The 23,642-nt window shown below is 36.0% G+C and overlaps 1 protein-coding gene across 9 annotated transcripts in view; it reads right to left on the bottom strand.

Moving 5' to 3' along the window:
- Positions 1-2,677: 2,677 nt before the first annotated feature.
- Positions 2,678-23,642, bottom strand: part of LOC140153254 (forkhead box protein N3-like) — a 99,111-nt gene continuing 78,146 nt past the window's right edge. For all 9 annotated transcript variants that reach the window (XM_072175952.1, XM_072175953.1, XM_072175949.1 and 6 more), the window contains exons 5-8: positions 18,641-18,727; positions 13,390-13,458; positions 12,260-12,428; positions 2,678-11,037 (exon numbers count right to left, since the gene is read on the bottom strand). In XM_072175952.1, coding sequence (XP_072032053.1) covers positions 10,581-11,037; positions 12,260-12,428; positions 13,390-13,458; positions 18,641-18,727 — 782 coding nt within the window. In that variant the 3' untranslated portion in view covers positions 2,678-10,580. The remainder of the gene's footprint in view (positions 11,038-12,259; positions 12,429-13,389; positions 13,459-18,640; positions 18,728-23,642) is intronic.

Here is a 23,642-nt window from a genome sequence, read left to right as displayed (position 1 = left end):
GCTACCAGTTCAAGGCTCTCCCCGCACAAAGTGCATAATGGTGGAACCATGCAGGTAGCGAATGCACGTAGGTCTTGTGGTTTGATAGATACATGCTATTTCTCTCTTTAATGCTATAAATGTAGACCCTGCACTGGGTCTGAGAATAACAACAGGTAATGTATGTTATTTTGAATCAACCGAAAACAGATCTTTTGAATCTGATTCTGTAGAGTTTTTCTTCCATAAATTCATAGGGAAATTCTTTTACCGATCCCGAGTCAGGCAAGCAGTGGTGTAGCCAGCACTTTTTCAGAGGGTGGGCAAGTCAACTTTTAAGGGGGCAAAAAGTACAGAAAAGGGCTAAAAATCTTACATATCAGGGCAGCTGGGGGGGTGTAAAGGTGCAGCTTCCCCTTGCCCCTCCCTAGATACACCACTGCAGGCAAGTTTCTACATATCATATCTGTGCTCTCTCTGCCTTACTGTTTGTGTAAGTCATTACTTAGCCAGATCGCATTCAACCAATAAATGCTGCTTTTGGCTTCGCAGCAATATTTGACAAGACTTCGCTAGCCTTCAGTGAAGTGAAGGCTATAACTGGCTAACAGCTATAAGCCAAGTTCAAAAATCGAACAGCTATAGCTAAACTAGCTGTTCAAAAATGTGAAGGCTAAATTATAGCTGTTCCAAGCATGTAGCAGCTAAGCTACTGGCTGTTCAAACTTGCAACAGCCTAGTGAAGATTTAATTACCTGTTCACTTTGGTAAGGGTATACATTTAACGATTCCTGAGTGTAATAATGCAACTCCTATCACAGAACAACATACCATCTGTTATGAGTTCTGTGGCAGCCCAAACCCTGTCACAGACCAACACATACTATCCGTTTTGAGTTCACTATAGCAGCAGGGTTGATGAGAAAATGTAGGAATCCTGATATTCTTCTCCCATTTTATTGCAATCAAATTTGATGCACCTTTTCCAATGCCACATTATATGGTGCCACATAAATAAAATCTGGTTTTCTAAAAAATTCAATGGATCTCCCCACAAAATTACTATACCATTTTTCACCCTAATGTGACATTGATAACAACTATTGAAGCAGCTGTTTCGCTCGTGCATCTATGCGGCGTCTTTAAGCGTGTGCAAATGCTAGCGATTTGAGGCTGCGCCCAATGAAATGCGCACTAACGTCACTGCCACATCAGGGTGAAAAATGGTATAAATATCAGTTTATACTTTCTGTGAAAAAAAAGATCTCCTGAATGTATGAATAAACAAACAAATAAAACACTGAAATTGATAAACAAAATCACACTCATATAAAATTCTTTTGTAACTTTTATTAAACTATTAGGGATTGGTAACAAAGAACTTCTTCACCATATACCTAGCAGTTACACTATCTTGAGTTGTTATATACACAACAATTATTGATTCTACAGTGGCCCAAAATGTTACAATTACTGTCATATTTTGACTTACTGTGCTTGTTAAAGAAATAAAATATTCAGAAGTAAAAATAATACAAGTTATGATCAATATTATGTTAGGAGAAGAGGCTGGCAGTATCTGGTTTACATTTCTGTAGAGTATATAAAGTACAGTGACCATATATTGGTTTTGATCGATTGTTCACACAAGTCATGTTTTGTATAAATTCCCAGAATGCTTTGCAAAGAAGCAAGACGATACCAATGCGCTGATAGACAAGGCGCACACACATTGAATTGGTGGAGTGTGCGCTCTAATCATGCACACATCAACGTTTTTGTTTCCATTGCAAAGACTTTCCGGACATACTGATATTATCAATCTGTGACATTTTCACTAACAACGGAAACATTTTTTTGTATTTCTTTTGCTTTTGATGACAGAATATACTGGGAAAGTAGTGAACCCAGAAATATATCATGAAGATAGGCATATTCTGTCATTAAAAGATGAGAAAGATATTTAGAATTGAAAATATTGACAAGCTTTTACTAATCAGTATTATAAGTTAACCCCCTGAGCACTACCTACCGATCTAACATTGCCTCTGATTGGTCAATTACATGATATTTTCACTTGAATCACCAATCAGAATGGAGCTTTGTAAATAATTGACCCCAATTTTTTTGTGTAGTGAAATTATTCTAACAATGTTGCTGATTGGGCCAATTGATAATGAAAACTTCTTTTTAGCCAATCGGCAAGTAGTTCTCATGGGGTTAAGCTTAGTGAATCGTACACTTACACATAGCATTACTGCTGCTCTGTATATCTGTAGTAAAACACAAACAACCCTCTATTACTGAGCAAAAGTTGCTGCAATATCCAGTATTATTTGTATCCTACTTGAGTTACTCTTCTATTTGAGTTGCTACTTTTAATGGTAATCATCTTATAACCAGGATGGCTGAACATTTTGACCTTCAATACTGACAACCTCTTAGTAGATGAATGCAAGGATATTACAGGTTTGTTCCACCAAATCAAAACTAAACATTATTGGTAATCTTTGCAACCTTGCCTTGGATCTTGGGATTATAATATTTGTGAGCGTTAATAGTTCCTATGGCAACTGACTTTTTCATCTATTTCCATACCATGAATGTCTGATATATGACGATTAAATCTCCTTGAGAGATATGTTAGTTGCAGAGAACATCAATGGTTTTGAACTAATGCAATGATGATTGCATCATTGCATTGATAATCCAGATTTTTTGAAATTTGATTTCTAAATTTGATTTTTTTTTTTCAAATTTGATTTCTAAATCTAACAGGTCTGTGATTGGGTGTTGTAAACTCTGTACACCTTGCATTCATAGTTGTATAATTATGGACACATGATATTGACAAAATTTTCAATGCAATTTCAAAGAACTGACACAAATTGTATTATTCAAAATTGCAAATACGAATAAATATGCAATTCACATGTACCTCTATCCACCGACTAGAAACATGTACAAGCCCAAAATACAAACACTCAGTGGAAGAAACAATTGTTGCATTTCAGTTAGGAGTTAACACAAATAAAATTGACACAGTGCACTGCAGTTACTACATGTACTGTGTAAGTGAATGCTGACTGAAACAGTGCATACACAATACATACTAGGGGTATAGTGCAAGAAGGCCTTATCTGCAATAGCTGCCAGGTGTCATATCTTTATATGTATACAATATAGAATGCAGATATTGTAAAATCTCTATACGGCAGCTGTTGCAAATAGGGCTTTCTTGCAATAATCCCTCAATAATTATGATGCCCCATCTCAATTAATGGTAATGTAAACTTTTTAACACTCTTCAGGTAACCTCTATCCAAACTATTACAATTAATGGCCATCTTAATATCACAGCAATGCCACCTGTCAATCTAAGCTACACAAATGTTATATGATTGGCTTATTACTGGCTTATGGGTGTTACTACTTAACTCGCAAGTCTGTCTCTCAGCCAATCATAAATTTGAACACACTATTACTTGAATTTGAACAATTTTTACGTGTTACAATATTTCAAGCCTCCATTTTTCACCAAACCCATATTGTTGAATTCAATATTGAACATTTTTATATGAATTCTGAACAATATAATCATAATGCTATTATTTCATTATTTCATTTAAAGAAAAAGTAAAGAAATGCAAGTACGTAGATGCAATAAATGATTTTCCATTTTTTTAAAGGCAACTGATTTCCAATTTTCAATAAATATGAGTATGTATTACTATTATTATTATTAATATTAATGTCATTATCACAATCATCATATGTTAACAGTAATGCAAATTTTAAAACATGCTGGTACAGTACATGATAGCTCTCTGGATTTGATAATAACCATGATAACTTTATTTACTACATTCCTTTAACATTCTGTCTGTGAACATTTTAAAATTGACACCGCTGCAAATATTTTATGCTAATGTATCAATAATACTATTCATCTTAAATAATCCATTAAAATGGTATGAAATATAATAATACTAAATATATATTATTGGAATGGAGTTGTTCCTGCTAAAAGCTTCTTTTAATTTTAAGCTTACTAAAACATTCTAAAAAGGTTATTAAAAAAATACAATCAAAAACAAAATATTTGGACAGACTCATCCGCAATATTTATTAAACTTAATTACCAAGTACTTTTTTGGTATTCTACACAGAGCTGCGATAAAAAAATGGGCTGTTCACGAGAACTAATCAGGAATATAAGCAAAATTGAATTACAGTACATTGAGTATGATTTAAATAATTTAAATGAAATATTTATTGATTGGCCTGTTCTATATTCAATTTATGTACACTATAAATATAGCAAAGTACTTGAAATAAAGCAGCCTAATCATTAAAATTGATTTTTACGATTTCTGATTATGACCTTATTTAAGTACATTATATTAAAAAACCTAACAAATTTATAATTTTGAGCCAACTTCCAATTTCAGCTCTCGCAATGTGTAACTGCATTCGGTCCCAACAAAACAAGTATTATCTTTTAGTGCCGAAAGTACCAATACTGGGCAACTTTAAATATATATTGCTAGCAATTGACTCTCAACTTGAACTAAGTAGTAATTGCAAGATTAAATCTGTGCTCAAACAAAATAATTGATCTCATCGAACTTCACCTCCACACATTGGGGCATAAAGCTCCCTTAAAACAATCTGTGTCAATTTTTTCACACAACAAGTTGCTATGACAACAGCTGATTGCACAACAGAATTTTGCAAATCAATGTACACATTTTTGCACATGCACTATGAACCACAATGGCCTCATCCCAATGGCATAGTTCAATAACCTCAATTAAACAATCGTAGTGCACAACTTGCCCTCAAGTTGCAGAGTACGAGTTTTTGTATCCCAATTTTCAAAGGTCATTCAATGAATATACAAATGTATTGGGGTTAAAGAACTGCACCCTGATAGATGAGCATGTTGTGGATCCTAGTGATGGTTACCTCCTGGGGATTGCAAGACAAAATAATTTGTGAACACAGACTAAATGTTGCATGGCACTAAGCTGAAATCAACATATCTTGTCCTCAAATTCCAAAAATAATACCAGCATATTACAAGTCTAACTTGGCACTAAAAATTTAAATACTTGTTCATGTCTTAAATTGGTTCATTTTGCTCATAATTATTTATAATTGTATCATTTGTGTGATTTCTCTCATCGCTAAGAGCATCAAATAATTATTTATAATCTTAAATATTTGTTGATCAACACAATAATGTTGTTCAATTCTTTGATCAATTGAGGTTTACTTTGTTGTTTGATTGCTAAAAGGTTTTCCTTACTGTAACCATTTTAATAATGATATAAAAACTCTAATTAAATTACAAAATATTTTGTTCCTAGTTTCAGCAGTAATCACAACATCTTTGCACTTGACTTTCCATCTGGCCTAGTTTGAATCAGTTCAGTTACCTTGCCGCAACTGAATGAAATTAAAGATAACCCTGCAAAAAGATGACAATCCACTTTCCAATTGGCCTAGTTTGAATCACTTCAGTTACCTTGCTGTGACTGATGGCAATCTATCATGTATGTTACAACATTTCTTTGCAGACAATAAAGGATATGAAATTGTGATATTTTTAGAAATTATTTCTTTATCATGTTTGATCATTTTGGAATTTTTTGATCTTATACTGTCTCATTATTTATCAATATTTTGTTCATAATGTAACCACTTCCTGTTTTAGACTAGGCTTGATACGATTGCCTGTTACTGTTTACAAATAACAACACATCACTTTGGTCTAGTTCTTCATGACATCGTCAAGTTTCTTTCAAACAGAAATGCCGTCACATCGATTAGAGTGCTACATCCACAACAAGTATCAAGAATGACCACAGGACATTATGTAGATGGCCCAAGTGATATTTCACCAGTAGTCATGTGGAGAAACTAGCTCTAATGAAGTGCCCAACAAGCACTGATGGCTCTTTCTATCATACCCTGAACATTCGCATATACTGCTGTAATTTTTTCTTTTTTAAATAAAAAGTGACAACACTATGCAAATGTTCATTATTATACTTTAAAAAACTTATTACATCTCCTGGGTACAATATAAAGAACCATTGGTATCTAAAGGGACATCAATAGCACTATAGGACCAAAGTCAATGTGATGCCTAAGCATTGACAGCTTTGATACAACTTTTGGGATATGGTTTCTTTCACTACTCTTCTCTTTACCATATTCTTTATAACTTGTGTTTTACTTCTCAATACCTACATGACAAACCACATCCACTGCATTGCAAACAGTTGCAATACAGCATTACTGCCCTTGGGTTACTATCTATTTCCCTTCAATCTGTCAGTATTTACAGTCTCTTACTCAAGTTACAAGTTATTACATTTATCATCCTATAGTTTGTGGAAGAGGTGCAATTACCCATGATGCACAGCATCTTTTCTACACCTAATAACATTGTATCATGTAGACATTGGTAGCAAAATCTGAACGTGGCATTACTACTTCAATCACATAGAACATTTGGCAAAAATCTTATTTCCAATTTTGTGAGGCAAATGCACCAGCACTTATCACAGCATTTCTCATTTCTATACTCCATACCGCGTAAACTTTTGTGAATGAACTCCCCCGTTTCATCAGTTTAAGATTTTCACCCCATGCTTGTGATAGCCAAGACTGGCAAATGGTTTGTTCGGCTTATAATCGGTGAATATTATTTGTTTTTGTTAATGCGTTCGTCAATAAATTTGCTTGTGTAAATTCAAATAAACTTGTGCCAGTCACACATTACGCAACACGCAAGTACTGCGCCTGACTGCGTGCATGCCATTCTATATCAATACACAATGCCGAGTCTCATTTATTTCGCCTATTATAAGCCGAACAAACTTTAGTCTCAGTTGATAGAAACAAAAATAAATGCACAAAACTTTGCTACCTTTAACATGCTACAAATACACATTTATGTCTAGCTACATGTACTAATAACAACAATTAGAGTTAAAATTACACATATCCCTAAACATCTTTAATTTTGCCTAGACATAGATGAAACATAAAAAATAAAAATTGGGAATGGATGACGATATTTACATGTACATGTCTTAAATTAATAGAAAATTTACATAAACGGTGATAATCAAGGGAAAAAAATAATAACCTGCCCCAAGTGTGGTATACATACATGCTAAGACTCAGAGAGGTAGCTAGCCAAAATGAAATTTGTACAATGGCAATTTTATACATACATAAATACAATGTGGCAATAAGGGGAATAATATTTTACTGTTGTATAGCCCCGTGTTCTGCAAAATATGCATACTCTTGATGCATACTAAACATATATATAACATGTAGAAAGTAGACAGACATATAAACATTGTGTAGACATATTTTGTGCGTGCCTACCAATCTGTCTACCGGTACTAAAAATGACTATTAAAAGTTAACTAATTGCTACACTATAATGGAAAAATAAGAGATACATTTAATCCAACACTTACTCATTTTAAGTGTTTGATTAAATTGCTGTTACATTAAGAAAATAATTAAAAAGACATTTGTATAATTAAAACAATATAAATGTACTATAAGTTTTTGTTACATGAAACAAATAGCTGAGAACCATAACCATACTTCTCTGAAAATACAGGGTGTCCAAAAAATGATTACATGCAGAAATTTGAAATAATTTGACCTATTTTCTTGTAAAACATAATTCTTTTATCCTGTAGTGTTTGTATAATTTGCCTTGCTCAAAAAAAAATTAAAAAAAATTAACAATAACTGTTGTTAACATTACTCCTCTTTTATTTCAGTGTGTACACCTCAAATAGGCTTCTGAAAGTGTATACATGGGTTTGTTTCATAATGAGTTGCTATATTTTGCTTTAAACAGTTTTAAAATTGTAAAGAATCAAAAATTACTACTTTATTGAAGGATTTAAAACAAATCAAATGAGGCAATTTCTGTTGGAACATTATTATCGTATGACATATTAAATAATTTATACCCGAGGAGATACATTCAATCATGATTTACAACTTTAGCACATGACTATTCTCTATGTAATCCTTTTTTGGGACACTCTGTAAATGTTCTGATCTTCCCCCAGATAGCTCAGTATTTGTATTATCATTCTAATACTGCAAAAGAAGAGGGCATTGCTATCAACTGTGAGGTGCAAAGAGTTAACAAAGGCTGTACAAAAGCAAACTGTAGTCCCTAGTATGATTATTAAGTGTCTTTTTTTAATTTTCACAAGTATAGAAGCATCTTAACCTGTTAGAAATTGTTTCCTCTGACTATAAATCTATTTTGCTTTTATACAGACTTCACCGAGAGAAAGAAATATAATGTTAAACACATTTCCACAGCTAAAATGACTAGGAAAATAGGCATTTCCAGCACCAGTAATTCCCCTTGAATAACAATAATTATCCTGCATTGTTGGCAAGAATTGTTTACTGTAATTTGTTTTACTATTAAAATCATACTATAAATTCCACAAATAAACACCTGTAGCTGTAGGAAACCCAAGCACCAACATATTTTACTGATTTTTTCCAAAAAACTTTAAATCTGTAAGATTAAGATAAAACCTTTTTTTTTTGGTTAAACCTTAGTTGAGTTGCACATAAAATATAAAATATATTACTGTCGCAAAATTTAAAAACAAAAAGCAAAAATTACTGCATTTTAAAAACGCAAGCCCCAAAGAAGTTGCAGGATTGTGTGTCCTTGGTTAATCTCATAAACATGTTCGGCATGTTGTAAGGAACATTGGAATGATCATTCAAACCCCACAACTTCCAAGGGATTTGAGGTTATACTATAATTTCACCAAGTGGCAACATGGTACTGTCACAAAACAAAACACACTGATACTGTTGTTTAAAAGTTGCATGATTTGGAGGAAATACGCTAATTTTACTGTTTTGTAAAATGTTTCAACTACATCTAGAATTTGCAAAAATGGAAGAACTGCATTTTAATTGTGGTGTTCATTTCTAAACCTTGTGTTACCATGGTGTGATGCACTATACCATGTCGTCGTTGGGCAGGAAAAACCTCCTGTAATTGTGGCCCTTGAACATGTTTAAAACAATACTACCAAGTGGTTACATGGGAGGTTTTGCTTTAAACATGTTCAGGGGCCAATGACACATAGGAGGTTTTACCTGCCCAACGACAATGTGCATATCTGTTTGATAGGATATGCAAGATTATAAAGTGCAATGCCATTGATTGATCCAAAGGGCTATTCCATTTGAAACCCATACACCCTCTATGGAAGACATGGCCTTAATCTTTGACACAGGGAGTTTGAATTTCAAAAGGGGTTACTTGAAATTATTTGTGACTCCATTTGAAATCTACACTCCCTGTGTGGGATATTAAGGTAATGTCTTCCATAGTGGGTATATGGATTTCAACTGTAACAGCCGAATGTGTGAGAAAGGTTTGAAATGAAACACCTCTAGTAAGCTTCATTAATCTTGTCTCCTTGATTGGGTTTTCTGGTTTCAAGTTGAAAAAAGAAAAGCTTTTAAGATATGGTATGCAGCATTTTTAGTAAAATAGTTCAGCGAAATGTAAGTAGAAAATGACAATTATTTTACGCTCGAGTTTGCCACCTTTTTGGCAAAAACAATTTTATGAAAATAAACGGAAACTTAACCAACATGAATTGTCTATAAAATTGCTGCAATTATTTTTTTTAAGTTTGCGGTATAATAGAACTGTGCATTGTCTACAATAAACACCCAATTAAAACAAATATATTGAAAATACATCTTTGTACAACACATGATACTTAAGAAGGTTAGAAATGAGTGTGGGGAAAAATTCTGGAAGCACTGGTCTGTTGTTCGTAATAATAATTATAATAATTTACAAATTATACACAATGATTATGTGGGCTCTAAGCCCCTGTCAGTTGTTCGATGCTAAAGTTATAATGTTAAAAGACTATATTTGTTTCTATAAACTACTCTTACATGATGTTGTTCATTAAATGAGTTACTTGTTCATCTAAATTGGCAAGAGTTTTTTACTGTCAGCCAAATTTTGTTCTATATCAACTCTCTTCTTAAAAATCCACACGACAAGTTTGTACTTGGTATCAAACTGCCTCTGCTTCTTGACACTATCTATCCCCTTGCTCTCTAAGCCAAAGTTGAGTTGATTTAGCGGTGGTATTAACATTGCATCAATTCAATCCCGTTGATCTAGCCCGATGCAGCAACAATTTTGCAGCCATTTAGCTTCGTTAGTAGGTGTACATCTCACGACGCTATTTAATATGAAAAAAAATAGAGTACAATAACTGTTTGTTTACAGTTCACTGCATTGCGCTTTACAGTTTCAGGTATCACAGATGATATTCATGTCATAACTGTACACAACTTGTTATGGATAATGTTCCTGAAACTTCCTCAAATAACGCATTGTGAGATGGTACATCTGACCACCTTTTCCAACTGTTCTGTATTGCTGTGGTTCCTCTCTCTCTCTCCTCATCCAATCAATATGGAATTGAAAACTTTTCCATGACTAGTATCAAGTCTTCCAATCAGTTTGTTAGATGATACCAGTATCATCTTGATGCAGGCGATATTGCCTCTGGACTTATTGACCTCAAGGGTACCATTTCAGTTTTAATACCAGCTAAATTAAGCAGTGCATCTGCACCTTCTGCCAGATCATTATAGTCTCCTGCCTTATCCCTTGGAGGGCGCTTCTTGATGGGAAGTTGTACCTTCAAAGTCTTTTTCCCATTTTTTCTATTGAACTCTTCTTCATCAGAGTATGGAACGTAGCCGCTGTCACCGAGACGCCGAGACTCTGGATCCTGGTCCATGTCCTCGTCGGAAAAGTCCTCTTCGCTCATGTCACTCATGTCGCAGTCTACGGGATCATCGTCAGACATGCCATTGGTATCTGGTGCCTTCTTCAGACACGTGCTCAGACTATATGTGTGGTCTTCAGATGCGATGGGCTGAGGTGTGCATTTGCTTTGAAGTGCAGCTTTACTAAGCGGAGTTGTTGCAACCCTGTAACATCAAATTAATATTGAAAATCAAGTTGTTACTTTTTATTACAACACTGGAATAACAAACTTAATTACACGCTAAAAATATATTGATTTTTGTTATTTAGTTCAAAATCTATACAATAAACACTTTTGCAAATGCAAAACACCTCAATCAAAGCCGACATTTTTGACCATTTCTATTTGTTCAACAATCACTGACAAAAATAAGCTTTATTGATGTCTTTGCCAATACATAATTGAACAAGCTGAGAGAGAGTTTCTGATTCATTAATTTTCCTAAGTGGTTCGCATCTTTCATTTCCTTCTATATTGAATAACACACTGACAACAACCATTGAAATATAGCAGAAAAAAGACCCCATCAGCAAAAAGAGTCATTGCATTGCCATGGCAACACCTAGCTAATGTTGGCAAAGTGTCAGTATGTTTCCATGGCAACATCATGCTATAGACTACTCCTGAAGACAGACACCATGTTGTCATGGCGAGATTGTATTTTATACAATATAAAACTATATAAATTGTGACCATTTTTCCCTTTGCAATTATGGCATGATTTTTGTTTGTTCATCCGTGAAGATTATACTCTCAGCGTTACGGCATTGATAATTGGGTGTCTGCCATGCTGAACCGTCAACCGTCACACTTGCTTGACTAGTTCAATATTTTATGTTTATTTCATCATTTAATGACTGTATACACAACCATTTGTAAATGGTAAGATACATGCAGGAATGCACTGCACTGATTAAGCAGCCAGAATTAGAATAAATTAATGCTGAATTCCCCTTCAAAAATCCATTAATAAGCTTGGCTCATGTGTACAGGCACATTTGATATTAAAACTGACAACATGTGTGGGTATTGGGTTTCACTTCCCGACTCTTTAAAAGCACTTTCCTTTTTGTAAAATGTTTTCGTGCAAGATGCAGATAGATGTGGATTTTTTGGGTAAAATGTTATAATGGTAGATACAGATACACATGGAAATCACTAATGTGTTCTTGCCAAAACACAAAAGCAAAATTATGTTGCTGAATCCTGATACTGTATTAATTTCATTTGCATCATGCAAGTGTTATTCTATAAACAAAAACATTAAAAAATCCAAAATATCCACTCTACTTATCGCTATGAACAACACAGGAACAAGATGTCAGAATTGTTTGCTATCATTATGCACACAATAATTAAGCTTACACCGAGCTCCAAACACCCACCTTGGTTTGTTATGGATACTACCAGTAACAGCCAGTGCCGTTTCCGCTAGGTCGGACAGTGTCGGTCTTCCTACTGGTTGAGCTGGTCTCGGCTGTAATGGTGCGTGTGCCTGGAAACCGCCACCGTTTATGGTTTGAACCGGACACGATTCACGCTTTAGTCTTGCATCTGTGAAAATATCAAGTTACAACAATTTACTAAAGAATTATTAACTTTTACACATACATTAAGATCAGCATATCCCCACAGTTTAAGCAAAAGGACACAAATTGTAATAGACATAACCCTACCCCCAACTGGAAAGGGCATTTCTCCTAATTATAGAAATCTAGAAAGACCATCTGAAGGCTTTGAAAACCATCTTGATCTATATACTAAGTATCACTACACTCAAAGGCAACAACCACTTAAATGTTCTAAAAATGATCTTACCTAACAGGGCTAATAACATACCCCGCAATATAAGTTCAAAACTTTGCAGCATCAACTTGATTTTGCTTTTTATTTCTGATATTTTATGTAACTTCCTAGATGTGTTATATATAACAGGTGACTCAATATTAGTGGGTTGGCAGGCTGCAGATGGGAAATCTCGCTAAGAGCATTTTTTCGTAACTTTTCATGTTAACAATGTCAGAGACCCTCAAGTAGAACATCAATTAGTACAAGACACATACTTCTGGTTTGTGAATAGCATAAAAATAACTCAATTAGCCTTAAATGTGGACTAGTTATACTTGTCACTTTTCCGGAAAATATTTTCTCTTCTTTTGATCATAATTTCAATCGTTCTACATCCTTGGTGTAAGGCCACAGTCTTATCTGCAATAGCTGCCTTAGAGACATTTGACAATATCTGCATTATATATTGTACGCAACCTAAAAAGATAACATCTGGCAGCTATTGCAGATAGGGTCTTCTTTCCCTCACTCCCCCGAGTTGTACCATGAAATCAGAATTCCTCTCCACTCTTTTCGTTCTCAATCATTCCTTTATCCCATTGATGGTAGGAAATTAATTCAAAAGCTAGGTGCAACACAGCACTTCAATCTGTTAGAATTATTTCACTCTCAATTGTTTTCAGGCAGTAGTATTCTACTTGAAAAAAATGTACAGTAGTACACTTACGTTCAGAGACGCGTTTCTCCGGTGGTGTTCTGAACATCATCATGGTGGCTGCAGCATCCACTTCAGTTTCTGTAGTGACAAAAACAACCAGAGTTTAAACATTCATCATTAAAGGGACTCTGAGGATATCTTTTGAATTCAGATAATGTTGTAGGCATGTTTTCAAATTTGTAGACACTGTGTGGGAGGGGGAAGAGAAAGCACATGAAGGGGGTAGTGCAAGTTGGAAACCAACCCCCATATTTGTAAATATTTTGCTGCTGAAGGGAGCACAGGGAAGGGGGTGTAGGGGCACTTAGAGTCCAACTCCCACATTTACTCTCTGCAGCATAGCTACTAGGGTTATTTAGATGGAAATGTATGGGAAGGAGAAGGGTCAAGGGTGGACTACAAAGTTGTGTCTTGTTGACATGTTGTCCAGGCAATGCCAGAATTGGTATTTTAAATAAACAGAATACCATAGCAACATAAATAGAATGTCTTGTCAACAAACAACTTCTGAGTGTGACAGTAAATCACACCAACACATTACTTCAGAAATCATTTATCATGTTTATAGAGCACACCTAAAGTGTAACCTTATTATGATCTATAACACTTGAAACATGATGTGCATCTACAATTAGCTTAATAGGAACGTGACTGAAATACAATGTTAATAATGACCTTTTGTCAGCCGTAAGTGATAAACAAACAATGATGTGGCGACCTCTGACCTTTAGTGCATAAATCATGTTTACATGCAAATGCAACGAGGAAACGAAGCACCTATGTTGTACACAATGTCAAAATGCACTGTTGATCTAGCTTTCATCATTTTACCCACTAGTATTGTTCACATATAGTTTGAAATTTTAGTAATGATAAACACGGTCGTCAAGAATTAAAATGGTAATTAAGAACACAGAACTTTAAATGCTTTTAGTACAACAAATATATTGCAAGATTTGAATAAACCATAAGTTGGAATTGAGGCTATGTAATATAGGAGGTATTCATAAACAAGTGCTTAAAGAAATCAAACCTGACCTGAAATATATATTCTGTAGAATTGAAAACCAACAAAAAAAGTAAACTTAAGTAATAACCGACAACAACAACCTTATTTTAGCTACTTGACTGTACACTCATCAGGTTGCCATGGAAACACTGCCGCCATTGCATCCAATGGGAAATAGCAAGCTTGTATGACTTTGATGCAATTACAAGCAAGGAGACTTCATGAAGGGGTTTGACTATCTTAGGCTTCCACCGACATAAAAACTCTTCATGACTAATATGGGCATGAGTCAGTTACACAAATTACCGAGTCAAGTTATGTTTGGACTGTAGAGGAAATTTCAAATTTGGAAAACTTCTGCCCTATATAGTAGAACTAGCAGGAGGCTATGAAGTTGTGATGCTCAAGTTACTACACTAACAATGCAGTGTTGAAATGTGTACACATGTGCATTCATAACGATTAAAGACATAAAGATTGTGCTCAAGCGAACATTTATATTTATTTTCCAGATGTACCATATTAAGTTCAAATGCTTCGTTTTCGGTAAAGAAAACAGTTTTTATTTTTGGCGGCTTAATTCTACATGGATAACTAAGTTATTAGATAACTGTGATATTATAGCATCGAAATATCATGCATTGTATAACATATGTACCACTTTTTGTTCTTTTCACACAAGTACCATTCAACCAAGAAAAAGTGTTTGCTGGGCGATCAAAATAAATATTATTTGCCCTATATATGAATCCAATCACCTGAGCTGTATTTTCATAACCAATCTGCTCACTGTTTACCTTTCTTACCAAATTTCATTGCAATAACCAGCAAAATAAATCCCCCTTTGCCCTCACCAATTTGCTCAATGGTATTGCTCTTTATATACCTCATATAAAAGAACACCGTATGGCTCAACCATTCTGAATAAATCCAGCAATTTATTTAAAGCCAATGCCCTGCAAGTATGCCTGGGATCAACTCTAACCAGAGCTAGTGGATCATGGCTTCTTATCCAAGCTAGTCCAATTGAAGAATGAAAGTACAGCGAAGGAAGGCCAACCCCATACTTGATTAAACGGCCCTTTACATAATTGTGGCTTGTAATCATTGGGCTTGCCAGGGGCGATGTTTTATCATTCCCCCATGATTACCCACCGCCTTGGCTGATTATCGCAAAATCTCTACATCATGGCGCTCTGTACTTTTCCCATTTGTAGCATTCATCTAGAAACAACAAAAATATCATGTCATTTGTTTTCTTCTCCACTGATCAATGCTAAAACCACTATACCGAAAATGTCTCATCGTTTGGAAATATGTGCCAGAATTGAATCTTCCCTAGGCACCTTAAGCACAGCAGCTGATGATACATTTAAGACTGAAAATAGACAGGCATTTGAGGGGATTTAATAAGCAATTGGTTAATCAGTTCAATGATACAGATTGGGAGGTCAATCATGTGTGAAACGCTTACAATGCATGCAAACTATAGCCTTTGAACGCAAGTTATTCTTTGCTGTTTGAAATCACACTCCAGGTGGAATTAACAAACAATTTGAGAAAGCTTCATCAGAAAGTAATTATGCAACCCGATATAATGAAATATCACTTGGTTGCATAATGAAACAACATCAATTTCATCTCTCCTGGGCTGCACATAATACCCTGCACCTCATCACCACTTTTTTCCCCTCCTCATTCAAAGTGGCCAATCCAAGCAAACGACACCAACGACTCCGCCGAGCATAAGTTGGCATGGTAACTGCCTCCCGTCCCCATGGCAACTAATTCACTTCTGCCTGAGCCCATGTTTCTCAATTTTCTTCTTGGGCTGTTTATGCAGATAGGAAACTGTAATCAAGCTGGGACTAGTGTGCACCGACTTTGTCATTGATTAGCCTCGTTAGTGAGAGGATGATCAACTCTGTATCATGAAAGTGTAATAGAATATAACCATCCCATACTCATATGACCACTGCCTCCTGCACTTAATCAACGTAACCGCAAAACATCACTGTAATGAAAACAAGCAACAAATTAGCATCCTATTACTTCTTTTGGACAACTTTGCACAAATGTCCTCGTTTTATTGGGTGTTTGAGTTATGCCTATTAGTCAGATGTAAATCTCTGTTGGTATATTGGTATCCACATTGAATTTCATATCTCTGCTACAACACCTCATTTTATGTTTCGTCAGGTTTTATTTTAAAGTGTTATTCCATGACTCTAATCCTAACCATAACGCTAACCTCATCCTTGATCTCACCATAAGTTAAATCCATTCACCACTACTTTCAATTTAGTGAACCACTTCAGAGGTGATAATATTGTTCTAGAATGACTCATTTTCAATTCCATTTTCAATCATTTCCTACAGGAGCAGATGTGTTGCCCTCAAATCGCCAGAGTGTTAAAATTTGTACTCAGGAAGAGGCAAGCAAAAGAGTGAGAGACAAACCAGCATGTATTTGCATATTATTGGAATTCCTCAACGCAACACTCTATCCAAACAAGAAACTCGCTAGCTAGGCTCGCCAGTCAGCACGGTTACCTGACAGTGGCACGATGCAGGGAAGTTAGCACCTAAATATTGATTGCAAGATGCCACTGTGCATCACTCAAAAGATGCAAACGCACACCCTATACGCCTGACCTGCGAGGACAGTGCAAGCATGCATCAGATGGTCCATTCAGGTTAGTGTGCATCTTGGCACTGATCTTCTTCCAAGCATGATACAACTCATCAACCAACACTGCGTATAAGTCAAAATGGCCTCATCTCCAATGCACAGTTCAATAACCCTCATTTAATAATCCTACCTCCAAATTTGACCTCATGTTGCAGAATATGAGTTTTAGTACACAAATATTCAAAGGTCATTCTATGAACCTACAAGCATATCGGGTTTAAAGAACTGTGTCATGATGCATGAGCATGATTGAGAACCTAGTGCAGCCAACCAAAGAAATAGAGTCTGTGCTCTCAAGTTAATTAAGAATGAACAGTGACTTCCATATTATGATAGAAATGATGAGTAAAATGATGCAGTATGTGACCCAGACAGAGGGATTCAAATTCAAACAAGCCCGCCTCACTTTAAAGGCACAGTTCAGTCATCTATATTCTTTCTAAATACTACGAAACGGACCTGGGGATATTTGATTATGAATCATGATACCCCATATCATGATTTTGGTTTATCTGTTCATACACACATACAGGGGTGACTGAACTTCATCCTTGGGGGATTAGCCAGTATGAACGCTCTTATTTTAGTGATTGATCTCAAAAGCAGACTATCATATTTGTTTGTGGGAAATGTGATGATATTGAGCGCATGTACAACTAGTTCTTATCTTGTGCACCCAGACAGATAAGGCCAAGGAAACTTGGGTTTAATAAAATTCCCTTTAAAAGGGAAAGCCAGCCTCAATGTAGAAGAGGTCTTGTAATTAGTTTTGGTCAATGTGAAAGGCATTTTTAGGATCACGCTTACATCTACATGACAGTCCACCAAACCATCAACGATGAGAACATGCACACTGAAACAGCAGAAAACATTAATTCCTAATCTCATGTCAACTCTTTTAATTCATTACATGTACTCCAAATTGTTCTGGTCTGTTTGTTTTGTTGTTGTTGTTGTTGTTGTTGTCGTTGGGTTTTTTGTCTTTTCAGCTTTTTACCCACGATATCTCAATTTCCAATTTTGTAATACCAGAACTTACGAACTCAATATCTTCGCTTAGGAATGTCCGATTTCACTGCTTTCGATATATACACTGCGGTTTGAGTTAACTTACATGTACATTTTATTTTAAAATAACTTGGTAATTACATTAGAAATGCAGACTGGTAGAGATCCCTTCAGATGCATGCTGAACAAATTAAGGTTGTTACCATGGTTACACGTACCTATTAAGCAATGTATTGCAGTTTATTATGTGGATATCCAGCTAAACATCTTGTAAGGTGTAACACTTAAGAAAACCACAACAATAATCCAATGTTTGAATGCTAAATTATTGATACATGACCGAAAAGCGGGTTATTTTGGGAGGTCAGGTCAGTGAATTCTCAACGTACTTTTGAATGAGTTGCAACAAGAAAAATTCTTAAAAATACCTTGCTGAACATGAAGCCTAGAATATTTTGCTTAAAGCAAATGAGTTCAGGTAATTTCTAAGTACCAAAGTACTACCTATTTCTCTTCTTAACTTTGCTGCGTGGTTTCCTCCTGCAACTTACCATTGCTAACGCCGCCGCCGCCATTATTTGAAGGTGGGATGTATCCTTGCTGTCCATTCAGTAGCCTCTCAACCAGTGGGATGTGACCTGTGAGAAAACAATACAAGAAATAAAACTAAACATTAGCAAAGAAAGTTAGCATAATAGTTTTCATGTTTCCCAAGATGAGTATATATTAATAGCTTCAATCAGAAATGATTTATCATGGATATATTTGGGAATCTCAAGATGGTTAACACATGATTACCACATTAGAGTTCTTTGTCTAGTTCGTTATGGGAAAACAATGATTGTTTGTCAAGTACTTTATTATATACATCAACAGTATTAAAGTCTGTCTGCTATCATGCAATGTGAGAGCGCTTCCAGATGCTACAGCTTTGTGTTGCTATGGCAATTAATCACTGTCCCATAAGCCATTTGTCAAAGTTCAACTCGATATCACTAGGATTCACAACATGCTCATCTATCAGGCCACAGTTCTTAAAACCCCAATACATTTGTACATTTTTTTGAATGACCTTTTAAAATTTGGGTACAAAAACTCATACTCTGCAAGTTGAGGTCAAATTTTACACTATGATTGTATAATTAAGGTTATTGTACTATGCCATTAGGATGAGGTCATTGTGGTCCATAGTATATGCTGTGAGCTTCATTAATGTTGGTACATCATCCTTAACTTGGGAGTTGATCGTAATAGTTTTTGAAATTTGCTACACAAAATGTGATGTGGCTTTGTTACCTGCAGGTCATATCAATGAACTCTGTAAGGTTATTAATATTAGGTCAGCTGTGACAAACTATCTTTCCAGATCTCAAAAGAACTTGAGTTTATTCACCATTATTCTAGATGCATGCATGGTTTTTCAGTAGCATTTTAAAGTATACAATCACATTCAGTTCTACGCTATTGCAGGAAATTAATCAAAATAGTCACACTATATTAAAACATACTAAAGTAAATATGTATTCTTTGTAATGTTTGCTGTTGAATGAAACCTGAAGTTAGCTCTGGTAATACAATTCAGAGAAATTTAAGAGCCCTCTCCTGACTAAATTGGTCAAAATATTTACCGCAACAGTCAAACTATTGGCATTATGCACCTTATCTCGGGCAAGTCAATATGATTTGGCTTAAAATATTGTCCAGTTTCCCCCCGAAGGTTCACTGTATCATCTCCTGATGGGCATAATAAAATCGGTGATAACAACAGCATAAAGAAGCAAACTCAAAATGAAAAAACCCGCTCATCACCCACAAGCAGCTAAGATGTTGAGTTTGTTAAGTTACCATGGCAACCAAGAACGTATATCCCACCGAGGCAAGATCCATCAAATATTGAATATGTGGGGATAGAATACCGAACGTTAATGGCACAGACTTTGCATATTTTTCTGGAGTTCTGATACTCTCTCCAAATTTACAAGTCATCAACCTCTTTGCATTATCAATTTTTTTCCTCTCCGTCTTTCATTATTCTGTCCCTTCTCTTATTCACCAGGCTCTCATCCGCAATTCTTCATTCTAAATTAAACATGACATCATGAAAGATGTCTCTCACAAATTTCCATCCACAATTATCTTTCCCGCTATTTATCACATCAGGGCATTCATCGGGGTGCGGAGGCACACATACATATAGCGAGTCATATCATTTTTTTGAGATAAATTTGAGTTGACAACCCAATGACTTGGAAATGGGAAAACAACAGCAATAATCTGAAAATGTGCCTAAATCTGCCCACAGTGTCCGCTTTTGATGAAAACAGATAGCCTTGTATTATAGGAATCAAATGGTTTTCTTTTAATGGATGAATCAGACACTTTAAAGTATTGCCAACTCCCCATCCCTCAATTGTCTCAGGATCTCTCCCTTATGAAAAAAATGCACCAGGTGGCTTTATCACACTTGACATACACTGCAACCTTAAATACGTGGACATTGATGAATGCAATTGCCATCATTTTATTTCACACTTTGCAGTGCATTCTCTTGATCAGGGTATCAATATCCGTCCATGCACACATGCACTCCTACAACATTATTGCTCTACTATCTGGACCTGGATTATGGTTGATAGGGTTAAAATTATTACATCGTTCCCTCTCTTGGGGAAGTGTCCTCATGCGCTGTCATCTCAGGCTGTCGTGAACACAGATGCTCCTTGCATTTTTGAGTAAGCTCTTTGTATGAAACCATGGTAACAGGCTCATCCATATATGAATCTGCATCATAACACCTCTCACAAAATTTGCCTTATGAAGAAGATATATATTTTTGGTAAACATGCAAACAGCAAATTGGTCCAGTCTAGGCTCGCACCAGGGACTTGCACAACTCTTTAATAGAATTAGTGTTGTTGTAATTTGGTGCCTATTGTAAAAGTATTGTGAAAATATCATGATTCTCACACAAAATTTCTTCATGTGAATCTATCTTTATAAAGAGGGAATTTACCATTTTCTTGAGATTTAGTAAATTATATAGTACATTATTTGGGTATGAGAATACACGTTCATGAAAAAGTCTGGAAATTGTTTTTAATAAAAAAGCTGGAAGAGCGCATAAAATTTGACAAAAATACCTGAAAATGGGATGAAAATAAATAAAATTTTGAGAATTTTGACATTACAAAAGTCTGGTTCCAGTATTTTGACTGCAAATTCTCAGGCCTGATTACTTTTAAGTAATATATTCAAGCTTTAAAAATCCTCAGATCATTACAAAAACAGCAGAACTGGTAAAAAATATGGCAAGCAAATATTCATGGCCCATCATATTATCTTTTGGTATGCATTGCTTCTGCTGAATGTACTACATGTAGGCCCTTAAAGGCAATGAAGGGTTGCCTAGCTGCCTGCATGCTCCTTACAAAACACATGTTTCCATCTTTATTTAGCCGTCTTGTAAACAGCACGCAGAATGATCAGAGAGCAATTGTAAAAACACCCCCCTCGAGCCAAAAATATTAGCATCTCGGGAAAACGATGCCTTGTTCTAGCGGCAATGGAATGGCAGCTGAAGGCCCTTGGGAGTCGTGCGTCTCATAACACAAGATTGTAGATTCAGAAGACAAGAACTTATGATTTTGAAATACAAAACACTCACTTCCCCCCAAAATAACGCTGCTTTTGTATCATATTGCCTACTGGAGGGAACAGGCATGATAATAGAAACTGTATCTGGATTCTTGCATCGTCAACTATGCTAACACGTAATGCTTGCTGTATACATGCACACTTACGATGAAACAATTGCAAAGTCATTGTACATTTAATCTACATCAGCATTTCTTTTTCTTTAGTAACTTTTTATCAAACTCAATATTACATTCTGACAAAAATATCATTATCATTATTTTAATATTCAGAATGTTGGGAACCATTTTAAGGGGTCAAAATAAACAAGCCAATGGGGCCTACAGAAGTGCATACAATCATTATATCTGTTGTAATTTGTAAGCAGCACAGAGCTTAATAAGAACCCATATAAAGTAAATTGCAATTAAAACCATCTTTCCATCTACTTTTTCCATATTTGATTCTTGACTTGGCATCTCAAGACTACTGTAATCAGAGTGTTTCATAAAAGGTAGTCAAATTTCATTTTCTTTAAATAAAAGTTGCCACAGCAGTGAGGGGAAAATATGAAAAAAACTCATCATTGTATTTTTGCGAGCTCAAATTTCATTTGTCGCGCAGGGGGATTACTAAATGACTTGAAACATATCTCAAATTAATTTCCCTCCATCTCTCCAGAGCAGGTTTACAGCAATCAGTAGGAAAACAATACTAACTGGCAACAACATTTTTCTCATATTGCAAGGGAGACAGACTAATTTACTAAGGGATGATCTGTGAAATGCTAGCAGAGGTATAATGTCTACCTCAGAACATGATAGAGATTTCACTCAAAGTGCATCTTTTATCTACATGATCTTGGTACTGAGAGTTTGCGTTCTTAGACACTGTACTTTATTCCTTTAATGTTTATAATGGTATATTCATGTTGCCCTACTATACTGCAAGATATTGTAGTTTGAGTGTATGCAACCACCCTGCTCTTTCCTCCTATCACCAGGGACAGCTACCACCCTTATACTCTCTGTCCTCCTATCACCATGGACAGCTACCACTCTCCTACTCTATCTCTTTCCTCCTATCACCCAGGGACAGCTACCATTCTCCTACTCTCTCTCTCTCTTTCCTCCTATCACCCAGGGACATCTACCATCCTTATACTCTCTTTCCTCCTATCACCCAGGGACAGCTGCCACTCTCCTACTCTATCTCTTTCCTCCTATCACCCAGGGACAGCTACCATTCTCCTACTCTCTCTCTCTTTTTTCCTATCACCCAGGGACACAGCTACCACTCTCCTACTCTCTCTCTCTCTATAGTCTGTCCACATAGAAGTACAAAGTAAATAGACCTCGGTATCTGGAGGTATGAGAATAATTATTTCAGTGCAATGCTTCTTTGACGCGCCAACTGCTGCGCGATTTGTGCATCACGCTCTTTACGCGTCACGTGGCGCTCGCGTGTGGCGCAAGCATCGACCCCGATGCCACAGATTTGGTTTGTACTTCTAAGTGGACAGACTGTATCCTCCTATCACCATGGACAGCTACCATTCTCCTACTCTCTCTCTCTCTCTTTCCTCCTATCACCAGGGACAGCTACCACACTCCTATTCTCCCCCTTCTCCTATCACCAGGGACAGCTACCATCTCCCTACTCTCTCCCTCCTATCACCAGGGACAGCTACCATCCTCCTACTCCTCCTATCACCAGGGACAGCTACCATTCTCCTACTCTCTCTCTCTCTCTCTCTTTCCTCCTATCACCAGGGACAACTACCACACTCCTATTCTCCCCCCTTCTCCTATCACCAGGGACAGCTACCATCTCCCTACTCTCTCCCCTCCTCTCACCAGGGACAGCTACCATCCTCATACTCCTCCTATCACCAGGGACAGCTACCATCTCCCTACTCTC

The sequence above is a fragment of the Amphiura filiformis genome, chromosome 5 (genome assembly GCF_039555335.1).
Source record: "Amphiura filiformis chromosome 5, Afil_fr2py, whole genome shotgun sequence".
Classification (NCBI taxonomy): Eukaryota; Metazoa; Echinodermata; class Ophiuroidea; order Amphilepidida; family Amphiuridae; genus Amphiura; species Amphiura filiformis.
This window is presented reverse-complemented; position numbering and strand designations above follow the sequence as displayed.